This window comes from Myotis daubentonii, chromosome 4 (assembly GCF_963259705.1).
Source record: "Myotis daubentonii chromosome 4, mMyoDau2.1, whole genome shotgun sequence".
Taxonomy (NCBI): Eukaryota; Metazoa; Chordata; class Mammalia; order Chiroptera; family Vespertilionidae; genus Myotis; species Myotis daubentonii.
The window spans coordinates 87,158,894-87,181,059 of NC_081843.1; the positions used below are offsets into that span (position 1 = coordinate 87,158,894).

General features: G+C 47.3%; 1 protein-coding gene across 1 annotated transcript; it reads left to right on the plus strand.

Annotated features, from left to right (window-relative positions):
- The first annotated feature begins 1,138 nt into the window (after positions 1-1,138).
- EXOC3 (exocyst complex component 3) lies at positions 1,139-20,556 on the plus strand. The gene is made up of 13 exons (XM_059694610.1): positions 1,139-1,259; positions 3,016-3,210; positions 5,897-6,116; positions 7,210-7,891; positions 9,843-9,960; positions 10,722-10,847; positions 11,909-12,009; positions 14,039-14,149; positions 14,228-14,378; positions 15,925-16,047; positions 18,045-18,206; positions 19,178-19,305; positions 20,114-20,556. The coding sequence occupies exons 2-13, from the start codon at positions 3,067-3,069 to the stop codon at positions 20,283-20,285; spliced, it is 2,238 nt and encodes a 745-aa protein (XP_059550593.1). The 5' UTR covers positions 1,139-1,259; positions 3,016-3,066; the 3' UTR covers positions 20,286-20,556.
- The last annotated feature ends 1,610 nt before the right edge of the window (positions 20,557-22,166 follow it).

Here is a 22,166-nt window from a genome sequence, read left to right on the forward strand (position 1 = left end):
ATCGCGCTCCCTCCGCTCCTGCGTTGAGCATCTGCCCCCTGGTGGTCAGTGCGCATCATAGTGACCAGTTGGATGGTCGGACACAGCATATTAGCCTTTTATGTACAGTAGGTCCTCGGGTTACGTTGGAGATCCGTTCCTATGGTGCAATGATTTTTGCTGTTAAGTCGGAACCCACCTCCATAAGCACCTACGTCACTCACATGGAGCACAGACACAGCAGTAATGAAGTGAAACAGTAAAAATATTTTAAAAGAAAGATAACAATTCCTGACCTTTACTTGTGGTAATAATAAAAAAAACATAAAGCACATATATACATACATCAAAATGACAGAACCTTTTTTTTTTTTAATAAATAAATGGGAGATGGCGATGTAATCATGAAACGATGTACGTCTCAGCTCAGCATTGTTCCATTTCGTGATCGCCAGTCCCAGGTGGGCTGCCCCCAGGTGGACTTCTGATCTGTTTGTGCTCCCTGATGGGCATAGTGTTAGGTCCCCGAAGGAGGAACGCAGGAGACCAGAACAGTGAGGGATTACGAATTTATTCGATCATCCGCACCCCAGGTGGCTGAGCCTGGATGGCTCCAGCACCCAGTGAGGGGAGCCAGCGGCTTTTGAAGGACTTTTGGCGGGCTTTTTCTGGGCGGTGAATTCTTTGTGCACACCCGGAGGGGAGATCCTGGAATGTGGTCGCTGCAAGTGAAATGAGGTCTCTGCAAAGGGAACGTCCATGGTGAAATGGCCTGAAAAGCCAGTTCCTGGGGGAAGGGTAACCATTCAATTGCTCCATCAAACCTAACACCTAGTTCACATCAGGTTCAGGGCGCAAGACCACAGCTCACGAAGAAGCTGCCGAGAGACAGCGCGGGGTATCACACGTGACGCCTATTTACTGAACATCCGCCACCCGGCCCTGTGCCGGCGGACAGGTGCTGCAGCTGAACAGGGAGACCCCAACGGGGTGGGGCCTGGCGGTCCCGCACCCGTAGTCAGCGCGGGCTTCCGAGGACGTGCCGGCGACAGCGCGGGTGAAGGGGCGTCCTGAGCACGCGGTCCGGGGGAAAGGGCGGCCGGGGAACGGACAGGAGACGGTCCAAGGGAACGGCCGAGTGGGTCCCAGCTGCTAACGCGGTGGGCGCTCCCCGTGGCAAGGACGCCGCCAGTCCCGTCCTTCCGGTCGAAGGACCGGAAGCGGAAGTGGCCGAGAGGCGTTCAGTTCCGGTCGGGCGGCGGGCGGCGGCTGCACAGACGGTGAGGGGGTTGCGGGCGGGGGCGGACATGGATGCAGACTCCTGGGCGGTGGTCGCCATCCCGGGCGGGGCTCACCTGTCTCCGCCGCTGTCCCTCCCCGGGCTCGGGCGGGCGGGGCGGACGGTGCAGCCCGAGCAGCTGCCGCCGTCGCCCCGTTGCCCAAGTAGGTTCGGGCCGCAGTTTATCGTCGCCTCCTCGTGCGAGGCCGCGGTGTCGCCCCTCGCGGGGGGGTTTCCGCCCAAGTAGGTGATGGTCGGGTCCCGAGGGCGCCCGGCTGTCCCCAGGAACGGGGTGGGAGCTGCGGGGACCCAGCCCCGAGGCGCGGACGGACGCTGTGCGCACCTGCGACCGCTGGAGGCCCCTCCTTGTCGGACCGCCGCCCCTTAGTGAAAATCGTGCAGGTGTTCATGTCGCTAGAAATGCCGCAAACATGTCAAAGCGAAACAAGAAACCAAAGCAAACGCAGGGTTGTACGCAGGTGGATGCAACTTCGGGATGCAAAGGGAAGACGGAGAGCCCGATAGAGGGCCTGCCTACGGTCGGCGGGTTGCCCGTTCAGGTTTTCTGCATTGGTGCCCATAACTTCATAATCCGAAAAATAAAAAGGAAGGGCAGTGGTTGCAATGTAGTTCCATTTGAAGGAGAAATGAGAAAGCATATCGTGTACAAACGGAGGAGTTATTTAACACAGCCCTTAGGATATCCTCGTGGATTTCAGTGTTTTTGTGAAAGTGTGGAAACGGGGAATGGAAATTTTAGGGAGAGGGTAGGACTTACTCATATTTTTGAGACGTTGTGGACAGAAAACACGCATGGAGATGGAAGTTCGATGACGGAAGTTGAGGATAATGGATTCTTGTTTCATCCTCTCATTTGCCACTCTCACCAAATCTCCCTTTTGGCCCCAGGACCAGGATGTGGGTAGAGCTGGGTGGAAGGCAGGTTTGCTTAGTTTCAGAGCATTTGTGCTGTACAGTGCACCTGAGCCTTGTGCCCTCTGGCTGTTGCTTACTAGGCTCTGTTGAATAGTAGAGAGCAGAAATCTGGATGCTATCGACAATAGTGATTTTTTAAAAAAAATATATTTTATTGATTTTTTACAGAGAGGAAGGGAGAGAGATAGAGAGTTAGAAACATCGATCAGCTGCCTCCTGCACAACTCCTACTGGGGATGTGCCCGCAACCCAGGTACATGCCCTTGACCGGAATCGGACCTGGGACCTTTCAGTCCACAGGCCAACGCTCTATCCACTGAGCCAAACCGGTTTCGGCGACAACAGTGATTTTTAAGGGGAATGGTAGGATGTGTGCTGGGACTTCGACTGGGGTGGTGAGGTGTCCTCGCTAAGACATTCTGGCGCGGCTGCCCCATTGGCACGGCCAAGGGGCGGTGTGAACGCTCTGGAAATAAGAACTTGGTCCTGTCTGGGCAAGAGAAATGCCTTGGAGACTGACATCTAATATGCTGAGTGGTCTGGGTTCCACATAGGAATATTGTCCATATCTCATACCTGTGAATGCCTCTGCTCCCCTTCAAGGTAGAACTTTCTCCATCTTGGAGTCGTGAAGGTTTGTATTTCTTATTAAGGAGTTGATAATCCTAGTTCAGTGTTCCTTCAGGCTTGCCGGATTAATCAAGTGCTCTTCTTACAGCTCCACTATGAACAACTGCCTGTTGGGGGAGGAGGGTTGTACCTAACATTTCTACCTGTCTAACACATCTTCCCCTCTTGTTTCCTCTCCCCCATGCACACAGGGAACGTAACTCGAGTATGTCAGGTTCGGAGATCCCATCTGCTTTTTAACCATGAAGGAGACAGACCGGGAGGCTGTGGCAACAGCGGTCCAAAGGGTTGCTGGGATGCTTCAGCGCCCGGACCAGCTGGACAAAGTGGAGCAGTATCGCAGAAGAGAGGCCCGGAAAAAGGCCTCCGTGGAGGCCAGATTGAAGGTATGAGGCCAGAGAGGCCACAGGCACCTGCTGCACCCCCAGGCAGGACAGCATTATTTGAGTTTTAGGTTCTTGCTTAGCTTTATTACTGTAATTTTCCTAAATTAGACTTAGTGATGATCTGGAAAGAGACAGAGTGGAACATCACCTTTACTTAGCACGTTCCTTCCAACAGTATATTACCAATCAGTAGATTTATAAACAAGATTGTGGGAATAGTTATGCAATCTGAAAAGAAACCAGAGCCCAGCTGGTGTGGCTCAGTGGTTGAGCATTGACCTATGAACCAAGAGGTCACGGTTTGATTCTTGTTGGGACGCATGCTCGGATTACGGGTTCAATCCCCAGACTGGGTGGCAGTCTATCAGTGATTCTTTCTCATCATTGATGTTTCTCTTTCTCTCTCTCTCTCTCTCTCTCCCTCCCTCCTTCCCTCCCTCCCTTCCTCTCTTTCTTTCTCCCTCTCTCCCTTCTGTTCTGAAACCAATAAAAATATATTTTAAGAAAAGGTTTTGGGAATATTGGAAACACCAGATTGGATGGAACTGGAGAGCATTATGCTAAGTGAAATAAGCCAGTCAATGAAGGAAAAATACCACATGATCTCACTCATTCATGGATAATAGAGACCATTATAAACTTTTGAACAAAAATAGATACAGAGGCAGAGCAGCCTCAAACAGACTGTCAAACTACAGCGGGAAGGCCGGGGAGGGTTGGGGGGCAGGAGGTAGGGGGGTAAGAGATCAACCAAAGGACTTGTATGCATGCATATAAGCATAACCAATGGACATAAGACACGGGGGTAGGGGAGGCCAGGGGATTGTCAAGGGCGGGGGAAAAAAAAGGGACACATATGTAATACCCTTTGTAATACTGTAAGCAATAAAAAAAAAAAATTTAAAAAAAAATAAAAAGAAAACACCAGGGTAACAAACTTTAACAGTTAAATTCTTTTTTCTGAAAAGCTCTTGTACAGAGTGCTTCCTGAGAATATTTTATTTAGATAATTTAAGCACATGATGTATAGCAGGCTGACCGTGTGCCAGGTATCTGCTGGCCCTGGGGTAGAAGGGAGGAGGAGAGTTAGACACATTAAGAGTGTGTGGGAGTGGGGCAAGAATGAAAATCATTATTTTCAAGGTATTTTATGATTTGGATTGGCTTTCAACTTAATTCATATACACACTCAGTATGGTTATAAAAATGTTAAGATCCTGGGCTGCCATGGTTGACAGGCAGTAGAACAGTCTTGAGGATTTGTCTTTGATGAAAGTTAATTCTCACACTGATTTGGCAATGTCAGCTCTCCATTAGAAAATACTAGCATCCAGGTAAGGTAATGGCAGCCTTGATGAGACAGGATGAGGCCATTCATTTGTACCCAGGGGGCATCCCAAAACCCATGGATGGATTTGAAACAGCAGTTTCATATTAATTTTAAAATGAATGTGGACCTGCTGCATTTTTAGTCAGAATTTTAATCTGTTCTGGAAGCTTGTGGGATTAACTAAGAATTACCAGTAGTGACTTAGAAACCTTGTCTGGTCTTTTACAATCATTGTTAATTATTTATAAATGCCACTTAAGACTCCTGGGTTAATGCCAAAGCCGGTTTGGCTCAGTGGATAGAGCGTCGGCTTGTGGACTGAAAGGTCCCAGGTTCGATTCCGGTCAAGGGCATGTACCTGGGTTGTGGGCACATCCCCAGTAGGAGATGTGCAGGAGGCAGCCGATCGATGTTTCTCTCTCATCGATGTTTCTAACTCTCTATCTCTCTCCCTTCCTCTCTGTAAAAAATCAATAAAATATATTAAAAAAAAAAAAAAGACTCCTGGGTTAAAGGTGTTCCTGGCCTCTTTTGTGCTGCCTGCTTTTTCCCTTCCCTCGCTGTCCACCTGCTGCCCTCTTCCTTCTGACTGTACAGTTCACTAGGTGGCATTCCTGTGGGCCTGAAGAGAGAGTCCAAATCTTACGTGTACCAGTTCTGTGTAGTGGGGCTGGCTGTCCTGGAGCAGAGACTGGTTTGGGCTCAATGGCAGGAGACCCCTCATTCCTAAAGCTGATAAGCAAATCCTGACAGTTTTCTGTACCTAGATAAGGCCTGTTAGGAAACAGGCACCTGAGAGATCATGGAAGGGGTCCAAAGCAGGGGTGGGGAACCTTTTTTCTGCTAAGGGCCATTTGGATATTTATAACATCATTCACAGGCCATACAAAATTAATCAACTTAAAAATTGGTTTATAAATTTTTTGCTATATTTGGTCAAACATTTAATAATTCACCTCTAATTCCTTGGCAGGGCCAGACCAAATGATTTTTCATACGGCTGGTGGGTTGGATGTTCCTCACCCCCGTTCTAAAGATACCATTTAAGGGGTGGCCGTAGGAGCTAAGGCGCACCCACAATGGTGTCCATTCTCTTCAGGCAGAGTGGCTGGAGTAGGAGTGTTGTGAGGTTTTCTCAAGAAGCTTTAAAAGGCGTTGTTTTGTTGTAAGGCAGCAATAAGGAAAAAAGAAAAAGTTCCCTTGGGAATCAATTAGGCACTCGAGTTTTATTCTCTTTTCTCTGGATGTTGACTGTTCCGTGCTACTGAGATGGCATTTCTGCACTTGAACCTCCTGGGAAGATGTGTTGTGGCTGCCCAGCACTGCTCACTGCTCACTGCTCACTGTCTCCCCCAGGCAGCTATCCAGTCTCAGTTAGATGGGGTGCGCACAGGCCTGAGCCAGCTCCACAATGCACTGAACGACGTGAAGGACATCCAGCGGTCCCTGGCCGATGTCAGCAAGGACTGGAGACAGGGCATCAACACCATCGAGAGCCTCAAGGACGTGAAGGATGCTGTGGTGCGGCACAGCCAGCTCGCTGCTGCTGTGGAGAACCTCAAGAACATTTTCTCAGGTAGCTAGGCTGACGGCGGGGCCAGTGGGCACCACGGGCATCGCAGGGCCGTGCGCTACCAGTGCTCATGCGCGTGGCTCTTGCTTGGTTTTCCTTGCTCTGTGGGTAATGCAGAGGCAGTCCAGCCTCTGTGCAGTGTGTTTTGTAGACCTGTCTCAGAGTTGGCAGTAGGTGTGATTCCTTGCTTGCACAGTTAGCTTATTGTAGTGAACATGCATAGAAATGATCAACTGAGCAAATAAGAGCTAGTAGTTCTGTGCTTGTCAGGACAGAGGCACAGAAGTGGGTAACTGAACTAGTTATGTGTGAGCTGCGTTCCTTCAAGTGGTTAGATCAGTAGGCCAGCTGGGATATTCTGGGTGCAGAAGAATAAAGATGAACCACCCCTTGAAAGGAGCTTGTGGTCTGCGAGAGAAGCAGCCCTGCGAACAGGACAGAGGGAGTAGTCCCCAGAGGGGAGGTGATTAAGGAGAGCAGCAGTTCCCAGGAGCAGGAAGAGGATATACAGGCTAGGGGCCTTGAGGGCTTGGGGAGGGCGTGCTCTGGAGTCTCAGTTGGAATCAGACTTGGTGGAAGCTGTGGGGCTGGTGGGGGCCGGTGTGGGGGCAGGAAGGTGTGGGAATGGCCCTTTCAGAGTGATCTTCCCAACACCTCCACAGTGGTAGGAAGAGTGCCAGCTGTCACCCGGGTGGGGCCCTTTGTGTTCAGCACAGCTTCCTCATGTGGTGCTGTGATGGGAGCTCTGGTGTGCTTCCCCCAGAGCCTGTCCCTCCACTTGTCCCTTTGCCTCTGTCAGATTCATCAGCATTCCAGCAGGAAACTTTGGGATGGTCTGACCACTCCCTGCCTTTATCTCGTGGTTGGTCTCTGGAAGTTCTTTCTGTCTTTCCCCAAACTGCTCAACCTCTGAGTGTAACCTAGAACAGTTCTTTTCACTTGCCCACTGCTGTGAATCCAAAGCACAGGAGGCCTTGTTCCTGTCACACTGTACCTCGGATATGTGTCCTGTTCTCATGCCTGTGTCTGATGGCAGCACTGTTGAATACCTGGTCTCATTGCTCCATGCGTATTCATCTTGTGCCTTTTTCTCTAGTGCCAGAGATTGTGAGGGAAACGCAGGACCTCATAGAACAAGGGGCGCTCCTGCAGGCCCACCGGAAGCTGATGGACCTGGAGTGCTCCCGAGACGGGCTGATGTACGAGCAGTACCGTATGGACAGTGGGAACACTCGTGACATGTCCCTCATCAACAGCTACTTTGGGAGCACACAGGGGCTCTCTGACGAACTGGCGAAGCAACTGTGGATGGTGCTACAGAGGTCGCTGGTCACCGTCCGCCGTGACCCCACCTTGCTGGTGTCCGTTGTCAGGATCATTGAAAGGGAAGAAAAGATTGACAGGCGCATACTTGACCGAAAAAAGCAAACTAGCTTTGTTCCTCCGGGGAGGCCCAAGAATTGGAAGGAGAATATGTTTAAAATCTTGGACAAAACTGTAATCACCAGAATCGAGGGCACACAGGCTGACACCAGGGAGTCTGACAAGATGTGGCTCGTTCGCCACCTAGAAATCATAAGGAAGTACGTCCTAGATGACCTCATCGTTGCAAAAAACCTGATGGTTCAGTGTTTTCCTCCCCATTATGAGATTTTCAGGAATCTCTTGAGCATGTACCACCAGGCCCTGACAATACGGATGCAGGAGCTTGCATCGGAAGACCTAGAAGCAAATGAGATTGTGAGCCTGCTGACTTGGGTTTTAAACACCTACACGAGGTAACACTAACTTTACATCTTGTGTTTTCTTTTACATAGAAATTCTATAAAAACATACTGACTGGCTCTAAACAGCTACTGTTGTTTTGCTCCTCTCAGGTGCTTGGCACCCACAGGTATTAGTTTCTGGTTGATGAAAGCCTTTCTAGTCCATCTGTGGGCCTTGTCCTTGAGGTCGGGCCCAGCCGCTAGTTGTGTGAATCATCTTATGTTTGGGTGGTGCCTCTGCCCTTGACGTCCAGTCCATATTGAGCAGTTCAGCTTGGACTTTCCTGTGGTACTAAGTGTTCACTATGTACTAACCTGCTTTCTCCATGAGATGACACTGAGCAGGTGGTTTCACCTCAATTGGCAGGTGAGAAGACACTTGGGCCCAAAAGGTCCTTCAGAGTCACGTGGTTGGTGAGGAGACACCAACTCACTCTTTCCCCAGGTTTGGTTTCTTCTTCTCACTATTATGTTGGGAAAATCAGTTATCCTTTTCCATTTCAGCCTTGGGGCTTTGTCATTTCACAAAAGTGACATGAGCCATTTCATTCATGTATTAGCTTAAGGTAGGGTTTAGAAAACGAGGCAATGGTGGGGTATTCTGAATTTCTTCAAGATTAGCTGAGAGGAAAACACATTTTTAATCTTGCATGGTTTTGTGAATAGAAAACGGTATTAAGTACTGTATTGGAATTGGGTTTTTTTTAGTCATTGCTATTGTGTAGAAATTAATTAAATTTCTTGGGGTTTTTTAGCAGTAAGGTTTTGGGATGTTTTTTGTTTGTGTAACGTCTTACAGTAGAAAATGTGTACATTTCAATGCAGAAAAATATAAAGAGAGGAAATACCTTTTTAATGATGATCCTTGTGGCTGCAGCTTTTCTTGCCTTCTGGGTGCTGCCCTCACACAGCCCGGGAGTCCACAGCTGCCATGATTTCCCCATCTGTCAGTCATCTCCATGCAGCCTTGGCCTACACGTGTTAACCGTGAGGAAGGCATGTGATGATTTTCTTCCTTTTGTACATGAGCACAGGGAGTCATGTGCCCAGTTCACATGGCCCCAAGTCAAGTGGGGAGCAGGATTCAAATCCAGATCTGGGCCCTCGCCTGAGCTCCAGCCACCTGACTGTGGAGTGTGTGTTTGTGTGACATGCCCAGTTTTGTGTGTTGGTTTTGTTTTTTACTCACTACATTGTAAGCACTTTTCTGTTCTTGGGAACTCTTGGGCAGCTTCCTATTGTCATCCCATTCTGTCATAGTGGAGTTTATCATGGGAAGAGTTGAACTGCTTTCATACTGCAAACATCTTCATGCTGAATTAAGGTTCTTGGGATGAAAGTCATGTGGGTTAAGTAGACAGTCTTTTGACATTGGCATAATCTTATAAAGATTATAAGATTGACTTGGATTTCTGATAAAGAGTGGACTAGTGTCATTTAAATACACATTTAGTAAATGCAGCATAAGGCACATGAATTTTCTGAGCAGTTGAACCTTAGCCTTTTAAGAACCCAACCACATACACAGGTATTAACTTTTATAGGAAAACTTTTTTCAGAAACTTAGTCTACATCCCTGCTTTCTTAAACATGGTAGACTGGATTCGGTGACGTTGTTCTTGCTGACTTGAGTTTCACTGTGGATGTCGTGTTCTCTGCATTAGAGATTATTCTCCTGTTCATAGACATGTCTTTTCCGCGCCCCCTATTTGTCCTGGTCTTCCATGGGAGGCGCCGTGGACGGAACAAGCAGATCTTGCCCTCACGGGACTTCTTTGCTAAGTGGCCCTCCAGTACCCTGTGGCGTGGGCACAGGGGCTCCTTGGCCAGTGCTCTTCCTGCCTCCCCTCTTGACTTCCTTAGGGTGGTTGGGTATTTGTGTGTGAAAAGAAATAGCAACACTTACCTGAGACTTTCTATTTTTCTGGTTCTTAATCTTTCTCATTCCTGGGCTTTTCTGTAGCACAGAGATGATGGGAAATGTGGAGCTGGCCCCGGAAGTGGATGTCAGCACCCTGGAGCCTTTGCTTTCTCCAAATGTGGTCTCTGAGCTCCTGGACACATACATGTCAACTCTCACTGTGAGTAGAGCACTGCGTTGTCTCAGACGGTCTGTGCCTAGTGCCCAGACATGGCATTGGGTCTCCAAGTATCGTGGAACTGATTCCAGTGAGCCAGAGCGGGGAGTGAGACCCTGCCTTGATGTTGGCTTCCTAAGGATACGCAGGCTCTGTTTCTGGGAAATCAGGTCTTGAAACGTACATTTGCCAGTTAGAGGAGGAGAGTGGCCCACTCTCTGGCCCAGGATCTGAAGATTGGGGTGTACATTCCAAGGTATGGAGGCTGTCTCTGTTTGGAGGGCTGGGCCTGGTATGCTCGCAAGACCCCAGGACGTTCTGCTGATGTTTGGTGGCACCTGCCAGCCTCTTACCATTGATCCTGGGAGTGAGAAGGTGGCAGTTAGGGCACCAAATATTGCCCGGTCACCCCAGGGTCTGCTCTTGGGATGGTGATGGTGCACCTCCCCCCCAGAAAGTATTCTGATATGTGGAGGGCTCTGTGCGCAGGAGGTAACAGTGCTGGTGTCTGGTCTTCCACAGACAGATCTGCCTCCATCGTCCATGTATGTCTGACAAACCCAGCTTGTCCTCCAAAAGGATAAGTTGGTGGAGGTGGTGAGGGCACCGCCTCTGTGGAGCTAGCTCTTGGGATGGCTTTTCTGTCATTCCCTTGTTTGGGAACAGGAATTCCCAGGGTGCTGTGTTTGGTTTCTGCAGCTGCCCCACTTAATCCTCGGCTCATAGAGACTGTTCTTTTCTTCCTTGATGCTAAACTTCCTTAGTCAAACATCATTGCTTGGTTGCGGAAAGCTCTAGAAACAGACAAGAAAGACTGGATAAAAGAGACTGAGCCTGAAGCCGACCAAGATGGGTACTACCAGACAACACTCCCGGCCATCGTCTTCCAGGTACCATCTGCAGATTCTGAGGTTCATTTCTGGTTAATAGGGTCTGCGGGTTTCACAAACAAACACAAGGTGCATCATTTCATAGTGAAGATAGAAAGAAGCTCCCTAGTTCCTTAGGTCCTTCTCTTTCTGGAGCTGAAGAAATGGAGGGTTGTATCTGCCAAGTAGTTCTTCCCAGGGTCATTTTAGTTTTCCTAACCCTTTTTTACCTGAACTAGAAGTGAATTCCGTGTTATTTATGTGTAACACACAGATTTGAGTTTGCTTGTTTGGAGTTTCTGATATTGTAAATGGCCAAGATATATCTTCATAAATGTCACAAAATTGAGTCCAACCTGATGGATTTGAGGAAGAGTCCTTTAGATTTTAATGATAATCATGCGTTCTTACAGTGAATTTACTTTTAATGCCCTGTCGCCTGCTGCTATCCCCCAGTGTCCTCTTTTTCTTTGGCCCATGGAATTTTTCCCCTTTGAGTGAGTTGCTGACAGTAGGAGGGCTGAGTCCTACTGGAGTATTCGTATGGCACTCTGTCTGCGGACTCCAGCCAGCAGAAGTCAGTGTTGGTGGTGTTTTTCTCCAGGTGATACCATTACCTAGCCATGGGTTGGTCCTCACCTTTTCTTTGATTTGGAAAGTGTGACATGATAGCCCATTTACGACAAGGACCTGGCTTGAACTTTGCCTGCTGGCCCTTCTGTTTTTCCAAGTCCGGTTCCCCTCAGATCCAATGTATGTCCTAATTCGTCTTAAGAAATACACATCGCTAATCACAGTGCAGCCCCTGGCACCCGTATCACCGTGTCTCTGGGCCCTCCATCTCCCTGTCAACTTCCCACTTCAAGGAGACCTGCCTGTTTGCAGGTGATTAGGAAATGGTTCACTTGTTTTTTTTATCCGGTGAGAAAGTTGTTTTGTTTAACTTTATTTTTCACATGTTTTCATTTTTTTCCTCTGAATTTGGATTGTCTTAACTACCAGTTAGCAGATGGGGGTTTTATATAACAGGAAAACTGCTGTTGTGAGTTTATGTCAAAATTCATAAGTTCTCCAATTTTTAGATGTTCGAACAGAATCTTCAAGTTGCTGCTCAGATAAGTGAAGATTTGAAAACAAAGGTACTAGTTTTGTGTCTTCAGCAAATGAATTCTTTCTTAAGTAGGTATGTATTTTTGCCAGTGTACTAATTTAGAAAGTTTATGTTTTTAAAAATTAAAAGTAAAAATGTGTTGATCCTGATATGCCTGATATTAAAAAAGAACTTAAGCCTGGGTTGACTGTAGTCACCTTCTTTTGTTATTTAAAAAGGCAGCTTTTTCTTGCTCCCTCCATTGAAGCTATTTCACCAGTCCCCTGAGAGCCAGAGCTGACCTTTGACGCCCCCAGCAATGTAGTCAATATACCGCAGGATTGGAGTTAGAGCTTCTTCTGAGACATGTATCCTTCCCCTAGTCTGACTTTCTGGGGTGGGGAGGACAGCTCCAGGTGCGGTGGTTACTCTGAATTGGCACCCCCTATAGAGGCAGCCCTGGACAGGGGGCTCAGAGGGACAGTCTCAGAACACCTCCCTCCCTTTGAATTGTTCATGAAGATTTTTCAAACCTGTGCACAAGTAAAAGAATGACATAAATAACTGTTTACCCATCATCCAGGTTCAAAAGCTATCCCTTTAAAGCCCTTGCCTCATCTGGTCTCAACCTCCTCCCCTTTCCCTCTTTCTTTCTTTGCTGAAATAACTTTAAAGAAAATCCCATTGTATCATTTCCCCTGCATTCTCTACCCTAACTAAAGTGCTGTCAACCCATATAAAACTTGCACAATTACTCCATGGGACCATGTGATACCACTTTTGTACTTGGATTTTCCCAGTGGTTGCAGACATATTATCTCTTTATAGTTAGTTATTCTACATCATGTGTGTGTTTTTGGGTTCTCAGCTCTCCGGTACAGGAGAACAGTCCCTTCCCCTCTTTAAGCCATTGGCTTATGGAGATGTGCACATTGTCCTGTAGAGCAGTGGTCACCAGCCAGTGGTCTGTGAGGTCCGAAAGGTTGGCGACCGCTGCTGTAGAGCATCCAGCATCCTCCAGCCTGGGTCTCAGATTGCCGTCTGCCCACAAACCACAGGTTGTCTCTAAAGACTTGTAGGATTCCCCTCGTTACTCACTGTTCTGCAAGAACTCTGCATAGGTGGTGTGTATGCTCCGCATGGCAGCACATCAGGAGATGCATGTTTCTCTGTCCTGTTCTGGTGGCTCATTGTCAGCAGCCAGTCCCCTCAGAGTCCCCATTGGCCAACCATCTGGGGAACATAGCCTGAGTTAGTCATTTGTTAGAGGAATGAGATGGGATTCTTCTGTAAAGAGGAAGTTTTTCTCATCTGCCCCAGCGGTTTGATTACCTGAACCACACTTTGGACAAAAAGGTAGAATAAATACTGAATAATTTCCCTTTAATTGCCAATGTTCATTTTGGTCCTTCCTTAAGATCTGTTCTACTCCTGTACATGTTAGAGAATCTTCATAATAAATTAAAAAATAAAGCATGTAGCCATCTCAGTTGTTTGTTTTTGTGATATCTAAAGAGTCTAATTTATACTTAACACATGACAGTGTTCCCGTTGTATAAGTTTCTAGGGGAATTATGTCATATAAATAAGATAATACTTTCCTAATTACTCACCATCAGATATTTCATAATATTTGTATAATCACAACACTAACCCCTATTTCAAAGGGTTGATAGGAAGTTAAATTGTAATAATTTATTTTAAATGACCAACTTTTCTGTTCTTCTATTAGTATAGAGCAGTGATGGCAAACCTTTTGAGCTCAGCGTGTCAGCATTTTGAAAAACCCTAACTTAACTCTGGTGCTGTGTCACATGTAGAAATTTTTTGATATTTGCAACCATAGTAAAACAAAGATTTATATTTTTGATATTTATTTTATATACTTAAATGCCATTTAACAAAGAAAAATCAACCAAAAAAATGAGTTCGCATGTCACCTCTGACACACGTCCTAGGTTTGCCATCACTGGTATAGAGTGCCCCCCCCCAATTTTTTTAAAGACTCATCTGGTCAAGTGTTAGTGATGTGAAACATCTGTTTAGGTATGATGTCAGTGTGGCGTTTGAAATACCTGCCAGTTATTCTCTGATGCTATTGGATGTGGGTTGTGTTCCTCAGATACAAAGACGAAGCTCAGTTGTATAAAGAGGAGCACCTGAGAAACCGGCAGCACCCGCACTGCTACGTCCAGTACATGATCGCCATCATCAACAACTGCCAGACCTTCAAGTAAGTGGTCGCTGGGGGTGAAGACAGGCGTGTGAGGACACTCAGCCGCCTCACTGAGCCTTAGCTGTTCCCTTGCAGAGAGTCCATAGTCAGCTTAAAGAGAAAGTATTTAAAAAATGAAGTGGAAGAAGGCGTGTCTCTGAGCCAGCCAAGCATGGATGGGATTCTGGATGCCATCGCAAAGGAGGGCTGCAGCAGCCTACTGGAGGAGGTCTTCCTGGACCTGGAGGTAGGGCACTCTGGCTATGCATTCGAGCTGAGTGTACACCTGCCTTCATCCTCAGTCACTGTTAAAGCGCCGTGGCTTTTCTATGTGATGTAAGCCCGAGTTTTGGTCCTTCTGCTACGCAACTGAGTAAACACTCCCTATAAATATCAGTAGATTACAAACTAGAATCAAGTATGTCACAGGGAAACTGTTACATTCGTTAGCATTCTTAATGCCAAACCAAACTGAGAACACGTGCATGATGCATACGCATGTCACATAGACCAGTCTCAGTTTTGAATAAAGATATAAAAGAAAGTCATTAACAAAATGCATTTAACTTCATATCAAAGGCATAAATAACAAGTAAGGTTTATTTCAGAAATGCAAAGATGGTTCAACATTATACAGATGTATTGGCAGAAACCAGAATATATTTAAAATACAAAGCCATGATTATTTCAGGTTCCCTGGAAAGGAGCTCCTAGGATGATTGGTGGGATAATTTCATGATGTCTGTCACTTTCTCGAAAATTATTTAGAAAACAAATGAAATGTATGAATTTGAAATTATTTCAAAATATGAAAAAAGACAGTATAATCCAAAAGTAGATAAAAGACATGAGTAACCATTTCACAGTAAAAGGGTCACAAATATCCTAAATATGAAACAAAACGTTCAATCATACTGCTCTTCAAAGAAATGCAAATTTTAAAAGTCTTGTTTGTTTCTTATCAAAATGACAAGGATTGCAAACATTGATACCACTCAGTGTTGTTGAGGGCATGAGCAAAGGGACAGTCTTTTTTTTTTTTAATCCTCACCCAAAGATGTTTATTGATTTTAGAGAGGAAGGGGGAGAGAGAGAGAGAGAGAAACACTGATGTTAGCGAAACAATGATCCATTGCTTCCGTACACACCCAAACCAGGAATTGAACCCACAACCTTTATGGTATATGGGACAACACTCCAACCAACTGAGCCACCCAGCTGGGGCCAAGGGACAGTCGTGTTCTGTGTAGAATATGAATTGTGCAGCTTTTGGGGGACAGTTTGGAAACAGCTAATTAAGGTTTTAGTTTCTATACTTTTTGAGCAATTCCACTTTTAGGAGTTTCACCTGCAGAAGTGTGCGAATTCACTGTAGCATTATTCAGTTGCAAAATGTGAAAAATTTTAAATGTTCATCAGAATTGGGTAACTAGAGTATTCATATAATACAAGGTGGGGCAAAAGTAGATTTACAGTTGTTTGCATGGACAATAATGCAATAATTAATAAACAATAATTAATAAAGAATAAACTTTCATATACTCACAATGTAAACCTACTTTTGCCTAACCCTCTATATGTAGCCATCAGTGGTGAAATGTTTACACACAGATACCTGCATATCTCACAGGTGTGTGTCATCTGAGCCCTGTGTGGTTAAAGTACATACTTGCAGGTCACCCACCAGTAGTGCTTGTGATTACCAGGTGCTGTCACATCAGTACATCAGGCAGACGTGCACGTGACTTGGGGACAGTGTCAAGGTGATATTTTCTTTGGGCTGTGCTTTTTAGCAACATCTCAGTGAGCTGATGACAAGAAAATGGCTGTTGGGATCGAACGCTGTAGACATCATCTGTGTCACTGTGGAAGACTATTTCAATGATTTTGCCAAAATTAAAAAGCCGTATAAAAAGGTAAGAATATGGGGGCACATTCACGTGGTGTGAATTCACCTGCATCCTAGAGCCCAAATGGCATTTTGTGTAGAATCCACTGTCAAATTAGTTCTGTGAATGGAAGTTCCCAGGTGGTTTTATTAATCTAAGGCAGGTAGGAGACATCAGTGTCTAAAGATAAGGTGGAGGTGGCGATGATGGGGCCTCTGAGTGAATATTTAGACCATTCATCTGACTACTGTCTCCTGACACCCCACTAAACCCACAGTGACACACGGCCTAAAACCTGGACCCTGAGGTGGGGGTACTGGCTGTGGCTCTGATGAGAGGATGGGCAGAAAGGCAGTCCCCTGTCCAGATCCGCGTCACGGCACGTTGGCTGCCGGCCCTTTTCCACTCCACAGAGGCCCCGTGAGAACAGGGAGCTCCTGTGTTACTCACTGTCTGAGGTCTTAAACATAACATGCCATTATGTCCTCATCAAGGGCTTGGTCATCTTTCTCATATGCACTTGGCCTTGTATAGTTTTTGCTATTAAAAGTGTTACTTTGTAAAATCAGGCTTTCTAACTTTTTGTTTCTAAAAATTAAGTGTTTTTGATATGTTGACCTCATATCTGGACACTTCGTAAAATTGTCTAATTGTTCCTAGGATCTGTCTCCACATCTTTTCATGTCTCTGTGCAGACAGGTGTTTTATCTCTGAACAGTGACCTTGTGTGTTGTCATTTCTGATCCTTACAACTTTTATGTCTTCTCCATGTCTTGTTGCACTCGACACCCCGTCCAGGGGGGATCCATGTTTAATTCCTAATTTCAAAGGAAATTCTTCAAACTGCCATTAAAAGTGATACTTGCAGGGAGACCGAGGTGTTTTAAGTCCACCTGACTCATGGGTCCTTTCACAGCTGATAGGAGCCTCTGGTGCTTAGATGTTGGTGGGTCAAGCAGCTCTGGTCAATATTGAATTTCTTGTTGCTTGCAGTTTTTTGTTCCACTTTTTATTTCTTTGAACATTTTGAGTATTGACTTAACAGTTGATCTCGGCCCCATGTTTGGAGTCCTTGAGCTGGGAGCTTGTTGTCTCTGCAGACTCCCAGTCTTAGTGTCGCGTCTCCTAGTCTGATTGGAGTTCATGCCTAAACTGAGAAGCTCTGCACTCCTGAGAGCCTGGGCTGTTGGAGTGGCACACAGTCCTTTGACCCTGGTCTCGGCAGTAGCCCCGTACGGGTGCTTGGTGCGGTCCTGCTTGTCTTATTTGGGGCCCCTGGGGCCCCTCCCTTTGGCACAGGATAGGGAGCATCCAGCTTCCCCAAGTAGACAGCTTCTGTTTGGTCTGGGGCTGTGATGTTGGACATCACGTCATTGCAGTTTGATTTACATACTTGCGGGATGACTGCCTGGTGCCCATGTGCTGCTTGAGGGTGGGCTCTGGTGGAAGCTGGGATCTGCACTGTGTCACACACTGTGGAGAGAACTATGGTCTCCTCTGAAGCTTCCTCAAATGGATGGACTTGGGTTCCTCCCTCCTCTGAAGCACTAACATCTCTGTAGACTGGTCATTAAACAGCTCTGTGGATGAGGGCCGTGTGTGCTTCATACATCTGTCCTGTGGAGCCTGTCGGCCTGTGAGGGCTGGAGATGGGGCCTGGCCTCAGCTCCCTATTTTCCCACTGACCCCCACTCCGCTCGGAGGGTGAAGTGCTCTGAGATGGGTACAGAACAGGGCAGCTCCGTGGACACCCATCTGCATGGCTCCTGCCAATGCTGTGCCCTGCCTGCATCATTCCCTTTCACCATTGGGCTTTAGGGAAACAGAGTGAATACTGCTATGATTTTCTAAAGTAAAATTTATAATTAAAAGTCACAGATGTACTTATTTACCTAATATATTTACTCGGAAGTTTGCCATTTGTGCTGGCGGGAAATGGGAAGGAATGTGTTCTGTTCACATGTCGACCTGCATGTAAAATGAAGCCCACATGTTCGTGGGGCTGACACATCTCTGCTCTTCAGCGGATGACGGCGGAGGCACACCGGCGCGTGGTGGTGGAGTACCTGCGGGCTGTTATGCAGAAGCGCATCTCCTTCCGCAGCCCTGAGGAGCGCAAGGAGGGCGCCGAGAGGATGGTCCGGGAGGCCGAGCAGCTGCGCTTCCTGTTCCGCAAGCTGGCGTCTGTGAGTGCCACCGCCTCATACCCTTCACTGTCACTAATAAGTGTCGCTGTGACTTCTTTTCCTTTCCACCCCTGGGACTTTAGGGTAGTTGATCAGGATCAGTCACACCAGGAACCAAGTGACTTTTGTAAACCGGAGGATCTGCATGCAGATCTGTCTGACCTGTGGTTGGGGCCCATGCACTCAGGGTAGTAGCTTCTAGGTCAGTGATGGCGAACCTTTTGAGCTTATCATGTCAGCATTTTGAAAAAGCCTAAGTTAACTCTGGTGCTGTGTCACATATAGAAATTTTTTATATTTGCAACCATCGTATAAAAAAGATTTATATATCTTTTTAAATATATTTTATTGATTTTTTACAGAGAGGAAGGGAGAGGGATAGAGAGTTAGAAACATCGATGAGAGAGACACATCGATCAGCTGCCTCCTGCACACCTCCTACTGGGGATGTGCCCACAACCAAGGTACATGCCCTTGACTGGAATCGAACCTGGGACCTTTCAGTCCACAGGCCGACGCTCTATCCACTGAGCCAAACCGGTTAGGGCAAGATTTATATTTTTGATATTTATTTTATATATTTAAATGCCATTTAATAAAGAAAAATCAACCAAAAAAAATGAGTTTGCGTGTCACCTCTGACACGCGTGTCATAGGTTCGCCATCACTGTTCTAGGTTCTTCTGGTGGTAGCATGTAGCCAGACTTCAGCTGTGTGACACAGTGCTCACATGTCCCCTCCCTTACGAGGGGCTAAGCTGATTTCATGACCCACCCAGACCCCCAACGCCGTGTCTGTGCTCCCACGGGAATGGCCCCCTGTGGGAACCAGTCTTGGTGTTTATGTGAGAGAAGGGAATGGGCTGGTCAGGCATCCTTGGCCAGAGAGAGGGTTTGACAGACTCCAGCCTGTGCCTGCCTGGAGGCGTGGTGGTGCTGCGTGCTGCTCATGGCCTCCATACTGACTTCTAGGGATTTGGCGAAGATGCAGACGGGTACTGTGATACGATCATCGCTGTTGCAGAAGTGATTAAGCTGACAGACCCATCCCTGCTCTACCTGGAAGTCTCGACTCTGGTCAGCAAGTACCCAGACATCAGGTAATAGCCTCCTGTCTCAGCTAGAACCCAGGGAGAGGAGCCGCAGGATCATTCCTAGGGCCCTGGGCTTTAGGCATGACCCCGAGGGTGACAGTGTGCCAGGTCTGGACTTGTTTGAGGATGCAGACAACAGTTGCAGGCAGAGTGGGATTCTGAGAGCAATAACGGACATGCTTGCATCTTCTGTGCCCTCTTGCCAGCCCTGCCGTGGTTCATGTAGCTCCCAATGGTCAGACTGCACGTAGGGCTGGGTGGAGGCTCAGTGTGGCTGAGCAGAGTGGTTTTAGGAAGCTTGTGTTGTGCTTATAGTGGGTTCAGGGAAGGGGGCCAGTGTGCCATGCTTGCCAGAACTCCTTCCAGCTTTCATGTGGACAGTGCTGGCTGCAGGCTCCCACCAGCCTTTGTGAACCCTCCTGGGTCAACTCAGCCAGGTTTCTTTTCCTGCTGCTGTTCTGGTCTTGCTGTGAGCAGAAAATCCAGTGGTCCTATGCTCTCCAGAGTCATCGTGCTTTAATTCATTCATTAAACAAAGATTTAGAAAAGCAACCTTTAAAAATCTTTGCAATTGTAGATTGAAAAAAAGACTAGATTATAATATGCAAACTTACGCTTCTCTCCCTCTGATCTGACAAGGGAGGCGTGCCTTTCACCTGCAGCTATTGACCCTGTTCTGGGATCCTCAGTGCCCGCTAAGCTGCAGGCAGGGATTGGGGGGAAGGGGGGGGGCGGGGGGGACATGGAAGGTGGGGAGGCGGGGGCACTCAGTGCATACCCCCATACACCCCTGCCATTTTCCCCCCTTTCCCAGGGATGACCACATCGGCGCGCTGCTGGCCTTGCGAGGGGATGCCAGCCGGGACATGAAGCAGACCATCATTGAGACACTGGAGCAGGGGAACACACAGGTGAATCCAAACTATGTGCCCATCTTCAGGGAAATCATAGTTCCTAGTCTGAACGTGGCCAAGCTCCTCAAGTAGCCTTTCAGGTCTGTCTGACCTGTGGTTGGGGCACATCTTCATCTCACGATCTTCATCCCATGTGTGACATCCAGTGTGACTCATGTTGCCGAGAGCAAGGCTGCCTGACCGACAGGTGCTCTGGTGGCACGTTCTGACCCTCTCATCTTGTTGTGGCCCAGCTTTGTGGGCAGGAATCAGGCTGACTTCTGGTTCACCTCTCGTCTCACTCCCTTCTGTAGTGTCAGCGCTTCTGATGCTGCTGTTCAATAAAAGTAAACGCTGTGGGGAATGAGTTTCCCAGCTGTTTCTTACTAGTGGTGACCACAGGGGCCCAGACACAGCCTCTGAAGACGCCCCCATCTGCCGCCCTCACCTGCCTAGACACGTCCCACCGGTCTCTTGTGGCGCTCCACACCCACACAGGCAGCCCTCGGCGGTTCAGATTTATGGGCCTTGCGTATTCCTGACTCAGGGTCCCTGAGACCTTTTTTCTGTTATTCAGCTGTCTCTCCATGGCTGCCTTCAGTGGTAGCTTTGTTTTACACATTAATCTTCATACCAGGTTCATGGAAGGGTCCATCCAGGATACATGGTGAGCCCCTGTGTGTGTCTCCCCAAACTTTCTTCACCCTCCATCCCAGTGAGCGAGATTTCTTAGCCGAGTGGTGCCTGGTACAACTGCACAGTGCTGACTAAGACAGGAAGGAGAGGAGTTTGCCCGTTCCTCTGTCGCAGGCCCCTTCCACCCTTGATTCAGGCTCCCAGAGACTGGCCAGTTCAGGCTGGAGGGTCGTCCCTCAGGAAGACGTCTGTGCTGCTCCCTCCCTTCAGTACTGCTTGTGCAGTGTCGGGCTGCTCGGAACCTCTGAGTGTGTCCCGACAGGCTGGTTTCCTCCTAAGACATGTTCCAGATGGCAAAGTTTATATTGCGCTTTCACCCTCACGAGACATGAAAAATTCACAAATAGGACTTTTTCTTGAAAGAATCAAAAACTGAAGTAGAATTGACATGTCGCTAACCAGTCATGAGTTAACTCGGGTCTTTTTCGCAAGGCTAGCTCTGGTTTAGCCCCAGGCCCCTCCCCTCCCTGCTTGATGTTTCAGGTGCTTCATTCTCCCACTTAGGCTGGATGGGCACTGCTCCCATCCTTCCTGGGCCTGTCCTCTCTGTGCTGTGACGAGTCTCAGGGAGGGAGTGGTAGTGTTCACCTGTCTCTCCTGGGGAAAAACCAGTTTCCAGGGCCCAGGCTGTGCCCACAGCGGTGTGTCCAATGCTGGTACCAGCCAGAAGTGCCCTCCCTCCCTCCCTCTCTCATGTGCACACAGGTCAACGTTAACTCCAGTGCCAGAGCAATGTCTGCCTTCAGGAGCTGCTCCTTATGTTCTCTTCGATGTGATTTCTCATTGATAACATTTGCACCAAAAAAATGCCTTGAAATCTTTTTAATAGATTTGATCAATCAGTTGTGGCAGGTTCTATGATGGTCCCCCTGCGCAGACACTGTCAATAGCACATTGAGGGCCACTGTAAGGCACATCGATTGTGATTAGGGTTACACAAAGTTTGACTAAGATCATCTTCACAAAATTAAATTCACAATTTCACCACTCATAACTTACACATTTCAATTCCAATTTCAATGAAATTCTTGCTTTAAAAATTCTTTTCATAATAGATCAATGGTATGCAGTAGGCGAGCATTGTGACAAAATTATTTTCAAGATACAGAAGTGAGAAGTAGCGACTCCTAAATTTGTGTGCTTTATAGCCTACCACAAAGTAGGCCAAAGTTCAGTATTAAATAAATAGAAATTCTTTCCTAATAAAAAATTTTACAACAGTTTTCCTAAGGAAATACATTCATAAGACATTGTTTACATTCTGTTTTACAGTGACAA